Source organism: Schistocerca piceifrons, chromosome 7 (assembly GCF_021461385.2).
Source record: "Schistocerca piceifrons isolate TAMUIC-IGC-003096 chromosome 7, iqSchPice1.1, whole genome shotgun sequence".
Taxonomy (NCBI): Eukaryota; Metazoa; Arthropoda; class Insecta; order Orthoptera; family Acrididae; genus Schistocerca; species Schistocerca piceifrons.
In genome coordinates, this window is record NC_060144.1 from 406,020,445 (window position 1) to 406,043,542 (window position 23,098).

Sequence of the window (23,098 nt, forward strand, 5' to 3'; positions counted from 1 at the left end):
TTCTCACTACTGTCAAGGTGGTATTATAATTTTGGGAGCTTGGAGAAGTGGAGGGAAAGGAGACTGAAGGCTGCGAGGGAGATCCAGCAAGTGAGTGGGATATGAATGTGGCATCAATGAACATGCCTTGGTACAGACGGGGGGGAGGAGCTTGTATCATATAATTGCTTATTCAACTGCAATTCAAACTGTTCAAAAATTGCAGCATAGTGCTCATTATTGATAGTTTCTTGCATGGAAAAGTGCCAATAATGCCTTTGCTCTATACCTCAACCCAAACTGTAGCTTTGGGAGAACACATCGGTTTTGCTTCACACAAATGGTGGTATCGAGAACCCCAAAATAGCCAGTTTTGTTGTTCATGACTGTATTCAGGTGGAAGTGTGCTTCGTCTGTGAACCAGATGCAGCCAGCATCAAGTCCTTCATTATCAATTGCTTTGAGACAATGGTGTACAAATTCAGTCCTTTGTTGCACAGTTCATATAGGTATGGCCTGGTGGCTTTGTAATTTGAATAGAACCATGTAGGCTCTGTCTTAGTATTTTCTTCATGTTGGAATGCTTCAAACCAGTCTGTGCTACACTTCATCAGATGGATTCCTTTGGGTTTTGTTGAATAATTCCAGAAACCGTGGCGACATTCTCAGGAGTAACTGAAGTTGGCCTTGGGCCAAAATTCTCCGCTAGGTCAATAGCAACGCTGCCAGTCCATTGGAATTTGGCGAAGAGCTTGTAGATCCTTTTGGAAATTAAATAATGTTTGAAAACTGCACCTTGTTGTTTTAGCACAGTGTTTTAACTTGTGGCATTCCAGTACCAGAAAAACACGTTCAGTGGAATACATGATTTCAACCTTTTCCTTCGGTATGCTAGCCTCCTTTCAAGTTTAAACCATGGAACTGATTGCTGTGAGATGCACCACACTATTTTAAAGGCAGTGTGTATTCCGACTTCAGTACCACCTGTTAACAGCTTTCTGTATGAAATTTTTAAAGCCTTCACAATAAATGTACCATTTGTTGCACCTGTCTGTTGGTCTAGTTTTCGAGATATTTAACTTTGACTGGACACTGTGTATGTAATTCAGAAAAGCTGCTATTTTGTGTAGGATTTAGTTGATAAAGGTTGTGAAGTGGGACTGCATTCTCCAGTCAGGTTGTATTCTTTTAATGCGTATAAAAATGATGATGTGCACGTCTAAGGTTACTGTTTAAAGAATGCAAGACATTAGCTCTGACAACACCAGTCTCTGTAATATTCTCATAATTTGGTGGATATTATAACTGTTGTTCTGTGAGATCACAGATGTCGCATTGTGCAATTCACATGTATTTCCAACTTAACATGGAAGCATGGAATTGTTAATTGCATCAGTGGTTCTATTCCATTTGTGCTTTATGAGGTCTTGTTCGCTTTTGGCCGCAGTATTCCAACCAAACTGTAAACTTACTTTTTCTGTTTGAACAAGACTGATTTACTAATTACACAGCAATGCCATTGTATCATACTTAGAAACTTCCCTGTTTAAAACACCATCTTACTGAAAAATGGTGTATTTCAGTATAACTCTTAAAAATCTTGTATACTGAAGTATGTCAACTTTTAAAATATTTTGGATGTGTATGTATTAAAGTAATTTCACTCATGAAAGGGAATAATTGAAATTTATATTATTGAGAACAGGGAAAAATTCCAGCTTCACAGAAAGTTTAAATAAACAATGTTCTAATATTGTGAGATTCTGAATAGTATCCTGTTGGTAATTTTTAAAGGTGAACTACAATTAATGTACACAGTTTTATAGTGAACTAGTTACAGCCCCTGTACTTCTGTCAAACAGTTATTTGCTTGCTAATTCAAGCCATGCTGCTCAGAATCGTAGGTCTACAACTATATAATACCGAGGAAAATTTGGTAAATTTTTATTTTATCCCTCTGAGTTGCATGACTATACAATTTATTGCTGCAGTGGTTACCAGTTTCGGGCTAACTTGCCCATTCTCAAACCACGCACTTTGTTAGTAATTGTAACCAGCTGCACAACATGGTGCCAAAAGGTCTGAACTGCTGCATACAAGAAAGTAAAACTGTGAGCAACAAATACGCTCATTGATATGACAAACTGAAGTTTGGTTGTGTCATTTAGGTGAAAAAGCAGACACACAGGCCATCACATATCAGTGAGCATATTTGTTGCTCACAGTGTGACTTTCTTGTATGAAGCAGTGCATGCCTTATGGCCTCATGTTGTGTAACTAGTTATGGCTAATAACAAGATGTGTGGTTTGAGAATGGGCAAGTCAATCCAAAGCCAGTAACCATTGCAGCAATAAATTGTATATTTGTGCAACTGAGATGGATGAAATAAAAATTTATCATATCTTCCTCATGCATATTATACAGCATTTTCACCACCACCACCAACAACAACAACAACAACACACCACTACTTCTCTGCCAGTGGTAGGGTCTGCTTGGAACACAATCATTTTCACATTCTTCAGTCTTCCTCCACCTCTCTGTTGTCACTCTGATCCAGTCTTCTCCTCACTTCCAAATGCTTTCTTCCCTTTCTTTTAGCCACTTGGCATGAAGCAAGGGGCTGCCTGTATGGGTAAAGTACAACAAAGGCCTGTGTGCTTTGACTGCTTTACTAACTGTGCAGGCCCTACAGGAACCCTGAAAAATGCCAATAAATGGGACCACTGGTGAAGCTGTGTTAGGCCCATCAGGCCCACAGTGGATAAAAATGAAAATTCAACATTTCCCAAATTCTAAAATTGCTTCATATTTTGCCCATAATAATGATCCAGTGGAATTTATCTTCCATTATTGTGTAACAGCATCTATTTTATTTATTTAACACATTGCGCATGGCAAATGTAAATATCATAAACATTCATTAGTGAGACTGTTTTATACACTCTGTAGATGTATTTCTTTTGTAAATAAAAATAAATTATTGCAAGGTCTATTTACAGCAACCTTGATAGCAGATGGAAGAAAGAACAATCACATACAGATCGTAACTCTTCTCAGCAGAAAACCTCTGGTGCTTTGAACATTTTCTCAAATGATGGAAGCTTCTTGGATCAGTTCAAGAAGATGTCTGGTGTTAAAGGTAAAATAATAGTACTAAGAAATGTTTTGAAGCATATTTCTTTTGGTTTTTGAAATGATTGTTTTTCTTTCAGAAGGTAAACAGAGAAGAGAGGATGCCGTCAGCAGTATTATTGACGTAAAGAATACTCCTCAAGCCACTGATACTCATGCGTCTGACAAAAGGGATAGAGGTGAGAACGTACATACTTATGGTCTTCTGTGCCAAGTGTCTTCACAGAGAATTTGGGGCTGTGCTGTGCAGCTGACACAAAAAGTTTGCTGAATTATGTAGATGGTCTAAAATTTTGGAATGTCACAACTACAGGCTAGAACATGTCAGAGTGAAGATATGCAAGAAAGGAAAAAAGAAAAAAAATTTAAGTAATTTAAACAAATGATTATTATTAATAATGTACACAAATTATTATTAATAATAATAATAATTTGTTTACATCACTTAAATCGTCATGAGGCACAATTACAATTAAAAAGACGTTGTCTCACATCTTATTTTGGTTGTAGGGCATCACCACCCCAAGGAAGTTTTGTCAGGTGGGGAAACAAAACACGAAATCTAATGTAAAATGTGAACTAGCCACCTGAAGATGAACCTATCAATTTGAAACCGGTAATGGCACTGTTTAATATTAATAGATAGCTATGTAAAAAGTGGCAGGTTGCTGTAATCTTTTGTGTAAGATTCAACCTATATTAAATAAATCAGATTCAGTAGAGGGTGAGATGTTATGGTTTGTTTTGTCAGATTTGAAATAAAAATCCACTTTAATCAGCGTTGCATTTACTCCCAGGCCCTCAGTCTGTAGTATGTAAGGCAAGTCCAAGCTTTTGCAGCCTTGTACTAGTCAGCACTACAACTCCTCTGTAACTAGAAGTTCTATAAGATCTTTAGCAACCAATGTTAGGTGCTGTGCATTGCACATATGAGTGTGGAGGACTTCACTTAATTACTGGATTTTGAATAAGTTTGAAACTTCTACTAAGAAGTGAATCTCTAGGTGTGCATCTAGTTTATGGGGTAGATATGAGGGTTGGAACTTAAATAGTGGTAACTATTTATTCACAACCAATACAAAAGGGTTACATGTTTGCACTGTTACTGTCCTTCAAAGTAGTCACCAGCATTGTGTAGAACCTGTTGCCAGTGATGTGAAAGGCATTGTATACCATTAGCAGTGCCTGTTCTGTTGATGGTCCGAATGGAGCTGTCTACTGCCTGTCGAATCTCTGGAACAGTTCTGAAGCAAATGCTACGAAGCCAAAACTGAAATGCCAATCCAGTGAATGGCTTCATTATGGGTCGCCGCGAAAGTCAGTGCGTCAGAGTCCCAGTATGGAGAAAGTTATGGTGATTCTCGTGTACGACTGTGAAGGCGTTATCCTAACGCATTACATTCCTCCACGGCAGACCGTCGGTGCACAGTATTACTGTTAGTTTTTGGGTCATCACCTGTGACCAGCTTTGCGCAAGAAGCAGTGACGCTTTCTGTGCAACCCACCCATCATTTTGCATGACAGTGCGTGGGTGCATACAGCGCAAGCTGTGGCTGCTCTGTTCACTCGATGGGACTGTGAAGTGCTGTACCGTCCACCATACTCCCTGGACTAAAGTCCTTGTGACTTTGATTTGATTCCGAAGATGAAGGAACCACTTCGTGGCATTCGCTTCAGAGCTGTGGTGTCAGTTCAGTTCTCTCCAGTGACCTACCAAGGCCTCATTGCTTCCATGCCACAACGTGTTGCTGTTGTTATCCATGCCAAATGTGGACATACTGCATATTAGACAGATGGTCATAATGTTCTGGCTGATCAGTGTGTGCTGTAGGTATCTAGAAGCATGACAGTATGCACTACTTTTGAATGACGTCAGTTCTAGCTGTTTTATGAAAGGATGTATTTTATTACGGGTAAGTAGAATAATGAGGATCATGTGTGAATACATGGTACTTGAGCGCATTGTGATTTGTATAGTTATACTTTCAATATTGTACACTGTAGTTTTCTGCTGCCACAACCAAACTTTGATCATCTCAAGAAATTCATGTCATAATGTATAAGGGTACCTTTTGTTTGACACATCATATAATTGCTTTTCATAGTTTTTACTGTATTGAGTTTATGTATGGTTTATTTTATTTGTTTTGAGGATATGTTTAGTGTATGTAGATTTTCAATGGTCATTGCAGAATGATTTTAGATTTTTCCATTTACATGTTATCGATGGAAAGGACTGCTGACCACATGGATGTTCCATTGCCTTTAGAAAACCAGTGCTAGTATGTAATTGACCATCTCCTTAGGCAATGCACCTGGTTCACTTCCAACTCATTTCTTACCTGAGGTTAACCCCCCACCCCCTCTCCCTCCTCCTTTCAGTTTCTGTGCTAAACGACAACTACTCTTACCCACACTGTTACTGTCTGTGTCTGGTGCATAGTATTTGCCTACCTGAAAATGCTGTCACCTAAAGGAAGCTTCCAGGTGAAAATCAGCAGGGTGATCTGGATAGTGTGGAGCTGACTGGCTACATTTAAGGCTGGTAACGCACTAGGCAGCCAGGATTTTGTGGCCGTGGCAGCCGACAGAACATGGGCGACTGCACGGCAGCCAGGCAGCTGTGCACAGCCAGTGGCGAGCTGTGGGTCCCACAAAGAGTGTGTGTGGCTGCCTCAGTCTCCGTGCACTTGTCCGAGCAGCCACACCTTTTCTGCACCTCGAGCCAAAAGTTGCAATGGATTTCGACACCAAGAAAATTATTCAAGAAATTGAAAGACAAAGAGCAATCTGGGACTTATCTTGTGAGGAGTACAGTGACCGTGACGTGAAGAGGAGGAGATGGGAGGAAATTACAAATATAATGTGTGAGGAGAATATGACGAAAAATGAAAAGCATGAATTCGGTAAGTCATTTATTATTTATTACATAATAAAAATGGTTATACATACAGTAATCAAGAAGAGACTATCATTGTCCACTTAACAATAATTCACGTGAAAGCACTAATAGTCACGTCCACAATTCAACTAACACATATAATTATTACCCCAATGCAATTCTGTTTTGCCATTCCAGCAGATTTCCATCTGTAAAATAATCTACAAATAAATCTCTGTATGCTGATGCTGATGAACGGCACCCTGCTTTTGTAGTACCTGGGGAAATTTCCAGTTCTGGAGGGATGTACAGTGTGTCTTCAAATTTGTAGCCATCTCTTTCTCACACATAATTATGTAAAACACAGCATGCTTTTATTATGGCAATTGAAAATTCTTCCTGAACATCAATAGGGTGATGAAAAATTCTCCATTTATTTGCCAGAATGCCAAACGTGCAGGGTATCATTTTCACTTAACAATAATTCACGTGAAAGCACTAATAGTCATGTCCACAATTCAATTAACACATATAATTATTACCCCAATGCAATTCTGTTTTGCCATTCCAGCAGATTTCCATGTGTAAAATAATCCACAAATAAATCTCTGTATGCTGATGCTGATGAACGGCATCCTGCTTTAGTAGGACCTGGGGAAATTTCCAGTTCTGGAGGGATGTACAGCGTGTCTTCAAATTTGTAGCCATCTCTTTCTCACACAATTATGTAAAACACAGCATGCTTATATTATGGCAATTGCAAATTCTTCCCGAACATCCATAGGGTGATGAAAAATGTCTCCATTTATTTGCCAGAATGCCAAACGTGCATTCTATAAATCGCCTAGCCCGAGACAGTCGGTAGTTAAAGATACTTTTTTTGTCTGTTAAACTCCTTTCTCCATAAGGACGCATTAAATTTTCAGACATACCAAACGCCTCATCTCTGACAATGACATATGGCATCGGTATTCCATTGTTTAATATTGAGCTTTTCTCTGGTATTTGTAAATTTTTATTTAGGAGTTTTTCATACAGAACTGATTTCTTAAAAATAGATGAGTCACTACATTTTCCATATTCTCAAACATAAATGTAAGTGAATTTCTAATCTGCAGCACATAAAGAAAGTAAAACGATCAAAAAATAATTTTTGTAATTATAGTAAAGTGAACCTGAATGACAGGGTTTCATTACTCTGATATGTTGCACGTCGATGGCACCGATGCAATTGGGAAAGTTTGCATATCTATTAAATCCATTTGCTATTTCAATCCATCTTGCCTCATTTAAGTCTGGAAACACAGTCTGTCTCATTTTGTCCCAAATCGCCAAGCAAGTTTCATATATGACTTCTCGGACAGTAGTACGTCCGATCCGAAAATTGTGACTCAGTGCTGCTGTAGCCAGATATCTGAAATGAAATATATGTTCATATGAAAAAATGAAACCCACGTACTTCTGTCCGGAATTTTATTAAATTATTATAATAGATTAGTCATATTAACATCCGTAATTTCATCCCATCGGTGCCACTAACAGAGACTTTTTTTGCAGGCAAACCTCTACAGCAGAAGTGGAAGACCATTAGGACAAGTTTCAGCAGGGAATTAAAACGCAGAGCAGGTGCCGAAAGTGGATCAGCAGCTTTGCATAAAAGCCCTAATGTGTATTTCGGGCAATTGCAGTTTCTTAAGGAAACTGTTGTAGACAATATAACTCAAGGTAGCCTGGATGAAACTGACGTTGCTGAAAATAACTGTGGGAGCTGTGGCATACAAAGTCCTTCACTTCTTCCCAGAAAGAAGCAGAAAAGTAATGACGTCAGATTGATTGATGTACTACAACAGAGTATCGCACTGAAGGAGGAGTGTGAAAGGCATCAAGAATATGATTCAGATAGACTATTTCTGCTTTCATTACTAGAAGACATGAAAAAGATTCTGGTACATTGCAAGCTTACTACCAAAATGGAGATTATTGACGTCATAAAAAGAGTACAAATGCTTCCACTGCGGACTTATCACCCAAGGCTATTTTGATCATGTGTCAGAAACAACAGTGGCTGGAGCATATAGCCGTACGTATGAACCAGAAGCCTCGACAAGACAGCCGTTTCAGCATGGATGCATACTACAGCCAAATGGTGGTCGAGCAGACTTCAGCAGAGAGCAGAAGGAAAGTCGCAGTGATTATTCTACGCCTATTACATACAGACAGGACACTGCCGCCAAATACAATGAGCTGTCATCGCCCACTAACTCAACTGTGTCAACCCAGAATTCTGAAATACTTGATCTATTCCAGTCATCAGTACATCTACTACTTTAATAATTATATTCTTTCCAAATGTTGTTATAATTTAGCATATAAAATTAAAATAATAATGTCAAATCATCATACATGTTGTATTATTTATTATTTTCAAACTATCACTTCTGTTTTCTGATTTCGTCCGTTTTCAGTTCCTTCAAATTTGTAACTTTAGAATTGAAGGACCAGGCGAGAAACCGATGATAATACAATAATTTTTCACGCAAATTTGGCGTTTTACTGCTTTGAAGTTTTTTAATTGTACATTTTCTAATACGAGCGACCACCGTTAGTCAGCAACATAAATCTTTGGTGTTGATGGTTGCTGCAGAATTTGGAAAGGGCAATTTTTTTTTTCTCTAAAAAGAAATAAATAAATTGCGACTTATCATTTTAACTGCTGGCCAATTATTTTCAAATATTATTAAAATGAACTGTCATATTTGTTTTTGAACTCACCTCAAAGTAATCAACAATTTTTCTTCCGAAGTTACACAAGCTCACATACGAGTATCATTACCCATTATGGAATTTCTTATATTTTCCACAAGGTTATCAAAAGATTCCACTGATATTCTTGCATAGTTAAAAATAAAAAACGATCTGGGTAGTTTCGAAGATCCTTGAAGTAAGTTTTAAATAAACCCTTTGTGTGTCGCTCCAACAGTAGAGGATGAATCCAGTATCTCTGTTTGGTTCTGCGTTTCTTCTGAGACAAAAGGTGGACAATAATCGTGTCTTCCACGTCCATCTCGCTCAGCCCATTCGTCACGACTAGCCGTCGGCTGGCTGCTCAAAATTGCGGCTGCCGCAGCTTGGCTGCTTAGTGCGTTACCGGCCTAACGCCGTGACCTGACCGGTGCTAACATGATCAGCTACATTACTAGTGTGATTCACCAAGTCATTGAAACAGTCAACCCTAAAGTTGTCTAGTCAGCTTAGAAGACAGACACGCTGTGGAGTGAGGAATGTGACTCTGCAGCTTTGGATAGGCAGGCAATTCTGTAAAGATTTGGACATCATGATGGCAGGCTTTAATGGATTCAGTCAATTGTACATCTTCAACAATCATAATATGGTTATCAGTCAGCACTATGTCTAGTAAAGATTGATAATTGCTACTTCATGATACACTGAAAGAGGAGAATACTTTAATTTCTTCAAATGAAGCGACCAAGGAATGGTAGACTGTTTTTCCCCACATAGCATCTAGTGATGCATAGGACCGCACTTCCTGGAGTGTGAATTTGTTACAGGGAGCAGTCTGACTTCAATTCCGCAAACTTTAACTTAATCAAAGGAGACAGTCATGACCACTACAGTTGAACATAAAAAGAAATAGTTGTCAGTTATGTAGGGAATCGCAATTGTCAGACATGGAAGAGTCAGTAGGTATGGAAAAGTTTCAAGTATTAACTGCATAGCAAAATAATCAGCCTTTAGTGTATTATCATTTGCCAAACAACTTATTTTGATGTTTGATTAGGAAATATTTAGGATGTTGTGACTTCTATGACTTATAATGTAGATAAATATGCCACTTGAATTGTAATTGACTCTTAATCAGAGTGCAGAATGAAAGCAATTATTACTGCAAAGTAAACTTATGTTTCTTGGTTGATCAGCCAACTGATAGCCTGAGTGACTTGATGGACCATATGCAACAGAGAAATACTGAACACACAGATGAATTCAGAGATTTGTACAATGGTTTCAAACATGATGCAACACAGTATTTTGCTACTATATTAAAAATATTTTCAACATGTGTGTGAGATGTTTCTGTTTTTGCAGCTCTGTGCACAAGCTGCGATGTGTGTTTATGATGTGAAAGATTCAAATTTTTGACTGAATTGTTTGACTTGTTTGAAAAAGACTATGTAGTGAAAAAATGTGACTAAAAATACTATTTTCTACAGAAAGGAAAAATTTATAGCAACAAAGACTTAAATTGGATGTGGGTGTAGTTTTGCTTCATTTACTTTAAAATGTATCTGTAGGGGCAAAAGAGGGCACTCAGATTCCATTAGTATTTTGCTTTTTGTCCTCCAACCAAGCAGCTTTCTGAGTTTTGTAAGATGCTGCATGGACAAGTGAAATGAGACAATGAGCATATGGCATATGAGAAAGAATTATACTTCAGTGATGTTTGTAAACCACCACACATTTCACAGAAATATCAAAATGACAAAGTTAGTTTAATCTAAATACAGTGTGGGCAGAATGGACTCCCTAGTTTCAAACAATCACTGAAGAGCATGCAGGTGCGGTAGCGGAGTGAAAGTAGCGGCGTTAGGTGGAGGAAATGGTGCCATTTTCAATAGTCGCCGCCTTGCTGGGGTTAGTGAGCATCGGGGCTTTGTCGTAGAAACATTTGTTAAAAACAATGGCGGCGCAGAGGGCTCTTCACAGTTGGTTTGGTTTGAATTGTCACGACAGGGTTTCTGATGCTAAAGCCGTTAGGAAATGGATTACTAGTGTTGAGGTGACAGGATGTGCACTTCCTAGAAAACCAGTTGGCTGACCGAAAACTGCGAGGACACCTGAAAACATGGCAGTTGGAGTGTCCATTGAATAGCCTGCATCACGTTCTATATGGAGACATGCTGCTTCTCTTGGAATATCATCCAGAGTGGTAAGGCAAATTTTACACTCTGACCTTCACTTACATCACTACAAGTTGATGGTTGTTCAAGTTCTTAGTCCAGAAGACTAGGTGAAACATACAGATGCTTGCAGTGCAATCTTAGCGTCTGTGGAACTCTACACTATTCTTTGGTCTAGCGATGAAGCACATTTTCACCTTTCCAGATCAGTAAAAAAAAAAAAAAAAAGTAAAATTTTCGTCACTGGCCGATTGAAACCCATGTGAACTTCACCAAAGACCTCTACACAGTCTCAAAATGATAGGGGTGCAACTGTTATTGTGAAATCTGCGCGCTATTATGAGATGCTGGAGAAATTTTTACTCCCCAAAATGGAAGAGTATGGTGAGGAATATAACAGAAACCTTTTGGTTTCAACATGATGGTGCCACAGCTCATACTGCCGATCGTTCATGCCAAATTTTACAAGAACAGTTTCCTGGCAGCCTGATCTCCTTATGAGGGGAGGGGGGATACCTCAAAGCAGAGGTTCACAAAGTTCAACCAAGGATCTTGGAAGCTCTTAAGAGGGCAATTACAGATGTCATCACTGGAACAACAGAAGATATGCTGAGAAGAGTTTTCAGAAACTTTTTTGAGTGGCTCAATATGTGTGTCGTTCACTAGGGTCGTCACCTGGCTGGTATAAGTTTTGAAACCTAATGAAAATAAAATGGCATTGAATGTAGTTTTCAAAAATAAAAACCTTTTTTAATTATCTTTGTTGGTTTTTTTACAGTTGATCTGTCAAATCAGGGAGTCCATTCTACCTCACCTTGTATAAGGATTAATTCCTAAGGCTGTAAATGCCCAGTTGCCTTGAAATGTTTCCACTCCTTGTGTGGGTTAATTTGTGAATAACTTACCAGTCACCATTGTAATTAATAGTTTTGAACCTGCTGTACTTCCAATGCAGATCCAAAATAACCATGTAACTCAGCATAGATAGGAATTTCTTACCCTTTGCACCGTCTTCTGTGCGGTAAACTGTAAATTCAAATAGTGTTGCAACTTTCTACATAGTGATGTAAAATACATCTTCGGTAATCAGAGTATACTGAACTTTGCTTGTGACACAGTGGAAACACTTCACACAAAGATGAACTGAAACATTGTATTTGCTCAATACATAAAGCTTAAACAGTTTGTGACAGATGATGTATGTCAAAATGACCAAAAGTTGCAGAATGACGCCCAAGACTCTACAGATATTGATGACATCATTATGATTGTCACCTATGTCCTTCTTCTGTGAAGTGCACCTTATCTCCAAGGCAGAACCTGACGACAAAGAATGAACCACTAACCAGCAGGTGCCCCAAAACTTATCAGTACAACTCTTGTTGTTTCCGCTTGCAGATACATGCATACCTTCCACAGCAGATCACATATACACTCCTGGAAATTGAAATAAGAACACCGTGAATTCATTGTCCCAGGAAGAGGAAACTTTATTGACACATTCCTGGGGTCAGATACATCACATGATCACACTGACAGAACCACAGTCACATAGACACAGGCAACAGAGCATGCACAATGTCGGCACTAGTACAGTGTATATCCACCTTTCGCAGCAATGCAGGCTGCTATTCTCCCATGGAGACGATCGTAGAGATGCTGGATGTAGTCCTGTGGAACGGCTTGCCATGCCATTTCCACCTGGCGCCTCAGTTGGACCAGCGTTCGTGCTGGACGTGCAGACCGCGTGAGACGACGCTTCATCCAGTCCCAAACATGCTCAATGGGGGACAGATCCGGAGATCTTGCTGGCCAGGGTAGTTGACTTACCCCTTCTAGAGCACGTTGGGTGGCACGGGATACATGCGGACGTGCATTGTCCTGTTGGAACAGCAAGTTCCCTTGCCGGTCTAGGAATGGTAGAACGATGGGTTCGATGACGGTTTGGATGTACCGTGCACTATTCAGTGTCCCCTCGACGATCACCAGTGGTGTACGGCCAGTGTAGGAGATCGCTCCCCACACCATGATGCCGGGTGTTGGCCCTGTGTGCCTCGGTCGTATGCAGTCCTGATTGTGGCGCTCACCTGCACGGCGCCAAACACGCATACGACCATCATTGGCACCAAGGCAGAAGCGACTCTCATCGCTGAAGACAACACGTTTCCATTCGTCCCTCCATTCACGCCTGTCGCGACACCACTGGAGGCGGGCTGCACGATGTTGGGGCGTGAGCGGAAGACGGCCTAACGGTGTGCGGGACCGTAGCCCAGCTTCATGGAGACGGTTGCGAATGGTCCTCGCCGATACCCCAGGAGCAACAGTGTCCCTAATTTGCTGGGAAGTGGCGGTGCGGTCCCCTACGGCACTGCGTAGGATCCTACGGTCTTGGCGTGCATCCGTGCGTCGCTGCGGTCCGGTCCCAGGTCGACGGGCACGTGCACCTTCCGCCGACCACTGGCGACAACATCGATGTACTGTGGAGACCTCACGCCCCACGTGCTGAGCAATTCGGCGGTACGTCCACCCAGCCTCCCGCATGCCCACTATACGCCCTCGCTCAAAGTCCGTCAACTGCACATACGGTTCACGTCCACGCTGTCGCGGCATGCTACCAGTGTTAAAGACTGCGATGGAGCTCCGTATGCCACGGCAAACTGGCTGACACTGACGGCGGCGGTGCACAAATGCTGCGCAGCTAGCGCCATTCGACGGCCAACACCGCGGTTCCTGGTGTGTCCGCTGTGCCGTGCGTGTGATCATTGCTGGTACAGCCCTCTCGCAGTGTCCAGAGCAAGTGTGGTGGGTCTGACACACCGGTGTCAATGTGTTCTTTTTTCCATTTCCAGGAGTGTACAAACAGGAAAAAAAACAAACACAGCATACCCTTCTAAATTCATCTCAAAAATAAAATTTTTTGGTGGTGATCATTTGTTGGTTTGAGAGATGCCGTGTGACATGTCATTTCACCAAATGAACCAAATGATATGCTACACTACATATCCCTCTCCTTAGACGAATGAGGCTGTCACTATTACAAAATTCAAATAAACAATGGACATTTGAAGTTTAGAACCAACATCTACATTTTTAAAGTAGTTTATTGACAACTTGTGCATTTTGTTCTCCCTTTTTAGGCTTCATGACAAAAACTATTTCATTTCAGTGACTGCTTCACAGCCTGTGCCATCTGGGTCCTTCCTAACAACACCAGTCTTTCTAAACTGCGAAGGTGGGAACTCACACATCAATATATCCTACATTCATGTAACCCTCGTGGCCTCAACCTTCATTAGTCACTGTCCTTCATCCACCTATCCCTATCCTTATTCCACCAATGCACCTGTAGTCTTTTTACTTCTCTTCTTCTCCACCCCCCCCCCCTCTCCACTCTCTGTCTAACCTCCGGCCTGCAGCTAGCTTCCCTACCTTCTCTCCACCTCATCCTCTGTATGCTCCCAAAAGCAGCACTTTACCACCTCCCACTCATACACTGCTATCCCTCCCAATCTCCACCCCAGCCTTCTCCGTACCCCACCACCCAGATTGCTTCTCCTGTGCTGTTGCTTGAAGTCTGGCCACAGCAGCCAGGGAAAGTGGGCCACAGCAGCCAGGGAAAGTGGTCATGTGAATGTGTGTTGCATTTGTGTGAATGCGTGCATGCGTGTTGTGTAATTCAGAAGAAAGCCTTTTAGCCAATAGCTTACATGTTTAACAGTCTCTTTTGTTGTGCCTGTCTGTGACTGAACTTCACTATATGGTGAGTAGCAATCCATCCTTTTCATAATATTGTCATCATTCCATTCTGGATTTTCCATTGATTGATTTTAAAACTATTGACGTATGTCCTTCGCCGAAGTGATATGTTGTGCAACAGTGTCAGAGATTTTAGTGTCTACACCACATAGTACTGTAATATTTGAGCATTTGAGCAGTTATGGAAATCGTGATAGGTATCAGTGTACATTCAAGATTTTTTTTAACCAATAAATTCTTTTTTCAATAAATGTGTTTCTGAGATTGTTTTACATCTACACCTGTACACTGCAAACCACTTTATGGTGGAGGGTAGTTTAGTGTACTATGGTTTCCTCCCCCTTTCTCCTGTTCTGTTTGCGAATGGTGCATGGGAAGACCTGTTGGCAAGCTTCTGTGCCTGTATGAGCTATAATTTTCTAATTACAGTAATTTTGTGAGACATATGTGGGAAGAATGTATCATCAAATGATTTTAGTAGTAAGTCTGTCTGATATTCAATGCTTCTTGTTGCATCTACCATGGGTGTAGAATGAGCATTCCTATGATTGTATGACACTTATTAAATGAACCTCTGATGAAACACATTGCTCTTTTTTGTTTTTTGACCTTTCCTTGGGCTCAGGCTGATAAGCAGTACTCAAGAATCAATTGAATGAATATTTTACAAACTTTATTGTGCATGTTTTGCATCTTCTCTGGATGCTACCAGTGAATCTCAACCTGCATCTCCTCTTGGTAGTCCAGTGTTAGTTTTATGTGGTTGTTCCACTTTGTTCTCTGGATGGATACTCTTAGGTATTGCATAACTGTTACTGTTACTAGTGATTTATGGCCAATAATGTAATCAAAGAATAATAGACCTTTCCACCTAATTGCATGCAGTATGTTCCATGTATTTATGTTGAGGGTCAAGTGCCAGTTCCTAAGTGTTGATTTTCTGGAGGTCTTCCTGCAGTTTATGATAATTTTCTGCCATTGAAACCCTCCTATATAAAACCACCTCAAAGAACATCTTACATTATCCACGTATCTTTTATATATGTCCTGAACAATAGTGGCACTTTCAACTCTTTCATGTGATACACCAGAAGTTACTTTTAGAGCTTACAATTTTGCCTTGCCAAGGATGACATCTTCAGTTCCATCTGTCAGGAAATCTCAAATTCCATTACAAAACCAGCTTAACATTCCATGAGCAGCTCTTCATTCTTTCTCTGGGGACACTGAAGATTTATCTGATCTCTCCAGAAGTTAGTGAACATGGCATTAACCTGGGAGCCATTATCAACTGCCTTCTGAATCTCATGGAGAGGCAGAGCAAACTGAGCTTCTCAAGACTGCCATTTATGGGAGCCATATTGATTGTTACAAAGGAGATATCCATTCTCATAAGTCATGTTTTTGAATGACTTCAAACACTATTCGATGACCTATGATAATGGTCTGCTAGAAGGGGTGCAATGTGTTTTACGGATTCATACTTCACCAGTTTTATGTTGGAATGATTTTCTGTTCATAAATCAGAGATTTCTCAGTATGTCATTTCAGTGTTTGTGTGGCAAGAGTTGGTTTTCTACACGGTACCATGAGGTAGGCAGTTGACAGCCACATAAGTATTCTCCCTCTTGAATATCATTCTTAATTATGCAACAGTTTGTGTACTGAACTGCTTTAAACTTAGCTATTTGTTAATATCACTTCAAGGAAAGTAGGTATGATTCTGTAATAGTGTTTTGGTTACTTCCTTCTTTGTTCATGTAAGCCTTGAAGTGCCTGTGACTTTTAATTATGAGCTCACTTCATTTTGTTTTCTGTAAATATTTATCTGTAACTAGGTTCTATTTAGTAGGTTTCTTAGCTCCAGGAATTGAAGATATCATGACTGCTGTTCATTTTGTGCTCCAGCAAATTAAATATCTTTTGTTTGAAGATCTTTTGTTTACTTGAACTATTGTCATGTCAACTATTTGAAATTGGAACTTTGATGTGTGTGATTCAAGTATTTAGGATAAGGTGCCCTGAAACTGATGTAGCCAAAATTTTCCAAAAAATGATATACCCAGTGTATTTATAAGAAAACCATGGATGTTACAAATATTCCTACTGTTATTTATGCTGCCATTGTTTAGGAACAGTGAAGTTATAATTTGTTTTTCCATTACAAATTTCATTTTTAAATAAGTAACCATTTTGACAAACAACGTTTTTGGATTGAACATAAATGTGTACATAGTTCTAGAATTGTTGCCATATTCTTGAAATTAATGACTTTGTTTCTACCAAATATCCGAATGCAGAAAATGGTGCTCTGTCTGCTGAGTTATTCATTATCATCATATTTATTATATGGAGATAACTATCAAGCAGTCAATATAATCCTTAAATACCTTACACTCTGTCCCAAAATGTGAAACAGATGGTTTCCAAAAGTGATGGCCAGAAGTTTTTTTATCGTGTGGTCCTATACACTGAAATATGTATTTCTTGCTGCTTTTGGCAGTAATGCACCAGGTAGTATAGACTGTGCTCTATGCCTTGTTGCTGTTGGCATTAATGTGCCAGAAAATATAGACTGTTAGGTTTCAAAGCTTCAGCTACATAGCACATTTTATTCCAATGCAGTTTACAGTGCCATGATGTCGTCCATCTTTTCAATCTACTTTAGTCATTCCTGTGATACTGTAGAAGTATGACTTTACCTTTATCACTGTATGGTTGCCTTACTTATTTCGATCCCAAATTCACTGAAAAAATAAGGAATGGAAAAGTTACAATTGCAAAACTGCCGCTACTCACAGCTAACCAGCTGCAATTTTTATTTAAGTGTTGCTGCAAGCCATTCAAGGTCACTTGGAATACTGTGTTGATCCAGTGGCAAAGAAGCAATCATAGAACACCATCTAAATCAGAGTTTGATGATATGGTCTGCAGAGCACAACTACATGCTTTGAAGTCTAAAAAACATAATTTCATAATTAAAGAAAACAATAATTTGACCCTTTTATAGGTCACAGTCTCATCCTATTCTACTGGATAACAATCTGTCCCTACAATGGATCATAGTAGCCTCTTCTACTGGATCCTGAAAAAGACGAAACAGAATGAGCTCATAAACGTCACTTGTGGTAGAAATTAGTCATTTCACAACATTTCTGAAGATGAAGATGCCTTGTTGTGATGGAGATAAAGTTGAAACTAATGATTTTGAAAGAAAAAATGTAACCTCTGTTTGCAGCAGTGAAACTTCAGCAAGTTTTGAGAATTTACTCCTTGAGGGGAGGGGGAGACTGAAAACATGTGACCAAATGTAGGATATATCATTTGTCATAGATCGGATAAGAACAGGAGAATACGGCAAACTCCTTGCTGAAAAAGAAAAGCCTCCAAACAAGAGGGGGAGGGGGGGGGGGGGGGGGGGCAGAAGTAGCAGAGCCTGTGCCTGTGACCAAAGCTGTGGCAAGATAAGGGAAACTGAGGAGTCCGATTCCAGTGTTTCGCTGAAGAGTGATAGCAGAATGTATGGTGTCAATCCCTTTGAAGAATTCACACCAGGTTCTATTTCAATGACTGATCCAGCAGCTGTAGGTGGAGGAGCTTATATCTTGGCTACATTTCAAAGGGGAAAGAGGAATTCATACAGCCACAGATGTCTGCACCGTGCAAAAAGTACTTTGTCAGTCTGTCTTTGTCTAGAGTCTGCAGGCAAGGACAAAATATATTTTGGATCTGCTATATCATATTTAAAATTTTCAGTCCAAAAATTTTTCCTAGTCTAAATTTGTAACTTTAAATAAATAGATGCAGTGTCATTTTAGAGAATCTATACTCCCTTACATACCCAATTTTATCTCAAAAAGTACTCTTTTTCTTTAAAAAACTTCAAAAAATTTGGTGATTTTTTTTTTATCGTATTTAATTCTCCTCACACTATTTTTAATTATAGTATCATTTTTAAAATTATTTTTAACAGTTTGTAAATAGGGACACTATGATTATGATCTGGCAAAATGAACTGGTTATCTGGCCATGGTGGCAGCACCATCATGTTTGCATCTGAGAAGTATGGAGGATAGGTAGTAATAGCATACAGCTGTATGAAGACCTACCTGCAAACCTTTATTCTGCCCTCAGCCTCTCATCGAAGAACGTTCATAGTGTAGCTGTGAAATTGGTGATATGAAAAGTATTCCAATAATGTGTCCCACACAACTTTTAGTGTGACTTATCCAACATTTATTGCCACTATAAGCATAGATGACCAAACTTTGTGGCAGATTAAAACTGTGTGGCAGACCAATACTTGAACTTGTGACCATTGCTTTTCACAGGCAAGTGCTCTACCAACTGAGTTGCCATGTATGACTCACGACTCTTCCTCACATCTTTACTTCCCCCGTACTTTATATCCTATTCCGGACTTCACAAAAAATTGTGGGGCTAACACTCCTGGAAGAAACGATATTGCACAGACATAGACTAGCCATAACTTGGGGATGTTTCCAGAGTATCCTTTCTTCCAAAAATCCTAGTCCCACAAGTTTCAGGTGAGAACTTCTGTGAAGTTTGGAAGGTAGGAAATGAGCTACTGGTGGAAGCAAAGCTGTGGGGATGGGCTGGGAGTCATGCTAGTGTAGCACAGTTGTAGAGCACTTGTCTGCGAAAGGCAGAGGTCCCAAGTTTGAGTCTTGGTCTAACATACAGTTTGAATCTGCCAGGAAGTTTTATATCAGCGCTCACTCCACTGCAGAGTGAAAATTTCATTCTAGTACAATGACCTGTTCTAGTTTTCACGTGAAAAGGTTGTTTACAGGCAGACATTTTCACATAGGAAACAGTTTGACAATGGCAAATACAGTACACTTTCATGCTTGAAGTCTGAAACATGGACATTCTGAAGTTGGTATCAGAATAAACAGTTGTGGGCATTAAGTTTGATGATGGCTAGTAATAATGTACAGAAATGGATATTGTTGAAACTGAGATGTTAGTTGTGTGATTACCATGATTACCAGCTGCAAACTTTAACATAACATTGACTAACTGTGAGTTTTCAAACTTCTGCATAGATGTTGTCTCTAAGATTTACAACACACTACTTTATAAAGACTGGTAAATGAACATATTGCGATTTCAGAAACTGAGAGGGTCATTTCAAAAGTCCTGCATACTGCACATGTGCAACTTGTTTTGGCGATGTGATCAAGTTGAAATTCATGTCAGTTGTGAACGAGACTTGAGGTGTGACAGTCGTATATATGTTTGCTGGTTTGCGTGTCTATCATGAGTAATTCAGTGTAAAATGGAAGCTGAAACAGTCAGGTTGGATTACATGTAGCGAGTAGCAGTCCTACATCAAAATCTAATCCATACAAGAACACAACAGAAATCCACAATGCTTTGAGAGAGGTATGTGGGAATAATGTACTGGATCATAGCACAGTATCACAGTGGTCTGCTCATTTCTGTGAAGGTCAGATAAGCACTGAGGACAGTCCAAGAAGTGGAAAGCCATCAACTGCAACAGACTACATCTCTCAGGTTATTGTTAATGACATTTTGAGAGAGGATCAGTGAAAAGTGTGGGGAAATTGCATATGAGGCCAGAATGTGTCTTGCCACTTTAGTTTACAGAATCATAAATTAAAAAGTTGAAAGATGAAAAAATTTGCTGCCAGATGAATTCCTCATGATCTGAGTGAAGAGCAGAAGGCAGGTCGCAGAATAGTCGCAGGAGTATTGCCTCATCATTATCAAACAGAACAGTTTCTGAAAAGGATTATTGCATTTGATGAAGTCTGCATATGAGATCTTGAGCCAGAACTGAAGCCTGTTCTCACAGTGGAGAAATTCAGGTTCACAGTGCCTGAAAAAATTTTGCTCCCAAGAATCAAAGGTGACACTACTGATGATCTTTGCATGTGACACGAATGGAGTTGTAGCTTCAAGTATTGCCCCAGGGGACATCTGTAACAGGCACGTACTACAAGCTGTTCTGCAAAATGTTTTACTGCTGATAATTTGTGAAAGAACCCCTGACATGCTTACAACTGGTGTCCTCATTTTGCACAACAATCCAAGACCTTGTAGGCCCTACCAATGAGAGAAAAGCTCAACAAATATGGATGCCAAATACTTCCCCACTCACTGAATGGTCGTGATATGAGCCCAGCAGACTTCGATCTTTCTCTCCATGGAAAATGTTTTGATACAATTGATGAAGCTTTCAGGGAGGTAAACAGAGTAATCAGACAGCTCAACAATGAAGGTGCCCTATAAGGAATATGGAAGACGCCAGAATGTTGGGAAGGTGTCATAAGCAAGAATGGGCATTATACTGAAGGCTTGTAAAGGTATTTTGTAAAATAAATTATTTTCTTCAGTTCTGTCTTACAGTGTGTAGGACACTTAAATGATCCTCATACATAGAAGTTTGAAAAATGGCTAGGTTAGATTTTAATTTGTATGAGTTCTGTGTTATAGCAGTAATCTGGTTTACGAAACATGTAGTCATTTAGGAAAACACAAAAGATCATGTAACCATTTGATACATTTGCATTGCGAATGACATGTTTTCGAGTGTAGGAACCACTTTAGATCTGTAATCATTGATGCAAATTTATAAGAAACCTTACTCACTGCCTACGTAATTTGTGAAAGGTATTACTACCTTAATAAAAAGTGGAGCAACGAAAGTATAGTGATAAAGTCTGAAATCTAACAAATACAATGACTAAACCTGAGCTGAAAAATATAGGTACTTCCCCACTTTAACATTAATTACAGTATCTGATAAGTTAATTAGTTTCAGGATAATCAAACTATTAGGTTGGCGCATAAGTTCATAGCGTTTCTCTATATGTTTAAAAAAAAACAGAGGCACATAAAAGAGACTTCAGTCATCAAAAATATATTCCCCTTCACTATTTACAACAGTCTGCCTACGCTGCTGCAACTGTTCGATTCCACAACTTTAAAAACCATGGTTTTGAAGTGAAGAATGCAACAAGCCTTGTTTGGAGCATATTTTCATCAGGAAAGGAAGTTTCTTGAAGGTTGTGTAATAGAGCGTAGAGAAGGTGAAAATCTGAGTGTGAAATATCAGCTGAGTAAGTTGGGTGCAGAATGACTTTCCAACCTGACTTCTGAATATTGTTTCTTGTTAATGTAGCAGAATGCGGAATGGCATTATCATGTAGTAGCACAACTTCACACAGTCTTCCTGGTGGTGGATTGTGTCTGCAAGATGTCTCAGTTTTTGACAGTTAATGTCAGCTGTGATGGTTACACCTGAGGGAAGCACTTCAATATGCACCAGTTATTTATCAGTCGATAAATAAACCCACGGCTGCCAGAATACCAATATGCGAAACAAAATGCTATGAACTTATCACCAACCTAATACAATACTATAACATCTGGATGCCACTCTTTCTAGTGAATGACGTCAGTTTCCACCTTGTATTATTGTAAAATTTTCCGTTGTTAATCATTTTTAATTAATGTGGTTTCCAGCAAAACTAATTACACTAATGGAATCAGCACATTGAAAAGGAAAGCCCGATAATAAATCTAAATGAGGTACAAACTGATCAAAGTTTGGATAGATCCAGGCGTATGTTACACATGCACTTAGGACATACGTAAGTGAAAAGATCGGATGGAAGACCCAGCTTGCTCTGTATTACACTCTGGTACTCACACAAGTGGAGTGATGTCATAAGTGCCACTGAATAAAGTGCCCATTGAAAACCAGAACAGAAAGAGGAGATGCACATTTTGGCTGCTTACGATCCTTTGTTGGCCGTAGGAGCTTATCTATGAAATTCCTTTCGCTGGTGATGTTGCTCTTTCCCACAGGTGTGCCTATTGATTTGTCATCTTCCATCCGTTATGGATGAATCTAAATTGAGCAATCTTATCACATTTTCAGTTCCATTGTCTCTTCCAGTAATCGTGTACTTCTTTGGCATGATACACAGCACTTCTAGTCTTCTAGTATCACAGCATAAAAATTAAGCTGACTATGTAATCTAGTGGTTAGTGTTACTACCCAGTAATCATGGGGGTCCAGGTTTAAATTCCTGATGACTACCTTAAATTTTTTCTCTTGTGGAAAGATCTGCAGTGACATTCACTCAGCCCTGTGAGGCCAACTGAAAAGTTGCTTGGGGAGGGGAAAAAAAAGCAAAATTACTCGCAAATCACTGAAGTAGCTTTATGTCAAAAAGGCTTGCACCATGCTAGGAATCTCACAGAGGTTATTTACTATCAATAAAAGCATTCACTATTATTTTTTTCTGGGTAGAAAATGTGATGATTGATTTGTCATGATTATGGATGATGTTATTTGTGAGACTCTCAATCAGTTCTATAAGTTGAAGGACTAGATGGCATGGATACAGTAGAAAAGTAAAAATTTTCTTC

General features: G+C 39.5%; 2 protein-coding genes across 3 annotated transcripts in view; both read left to right on the plus strand.

The window, feature by feature from the left end:
• LOC124804702 (SURP and G-patch domain-containing protein 1) overlaps window positions 1-23,098 on the plus strand; it is a 152,409-nt gene that overhangs the window by 22,867 nt on the left and 106,444 nt on the right. Inside the window, exons 3-4 of one of the 2 annotated variants that reach the window (XM_047264960.1) lie at window positions 2,983-3,122; window positions 3,196-3,294. In XM_047264960.1, coding sequence (XP_047120916.1) covers window positions 2,983-3,122; window positions 3,196-3,294 — 239 coding nt within the window. The remainder of the gene's footprint in view (window positions 1-2,982; window positions 3,123-3,195; window positions 3,295-23,098) is intronic. The other variant, XM_047264961.1, reaches the window with a different exon arrangement.
• Window positions 5,652-8,398, plus strand: LOC124804703. The gene is made up of 2 exons (XM_047264962.1): window positions 5,652-6,021; window positions 7,554-8,398. The coding sequence occupies exons 1-2, from the start codon at window positions 5,853-5,855 to the stop codon at window positions 8,036-8,038; spliced, it is 654 nt and encodes a 217-aa protein (XP_047120918.1). The 5' UTR covers window positions 5,652-5,852; the 3' UTR covers window positions 8,039-8,398.

Coding starts and splice junctions, on each gene's coding strand:
- LOC124804703 (XM_047264962.1), top strand. CDS start 5,853: ATGGATTTCGACACCAAGAAAATTATTCAAGAAATTGAAAGACAAAGA. Junction 6,022..7,553: donor AAATGAAAAGCATGAATTCG/GTAAGTCATTTA, acceptor CTTTTTTTGCAG/GCAAACCTCTACAGCAGAAG.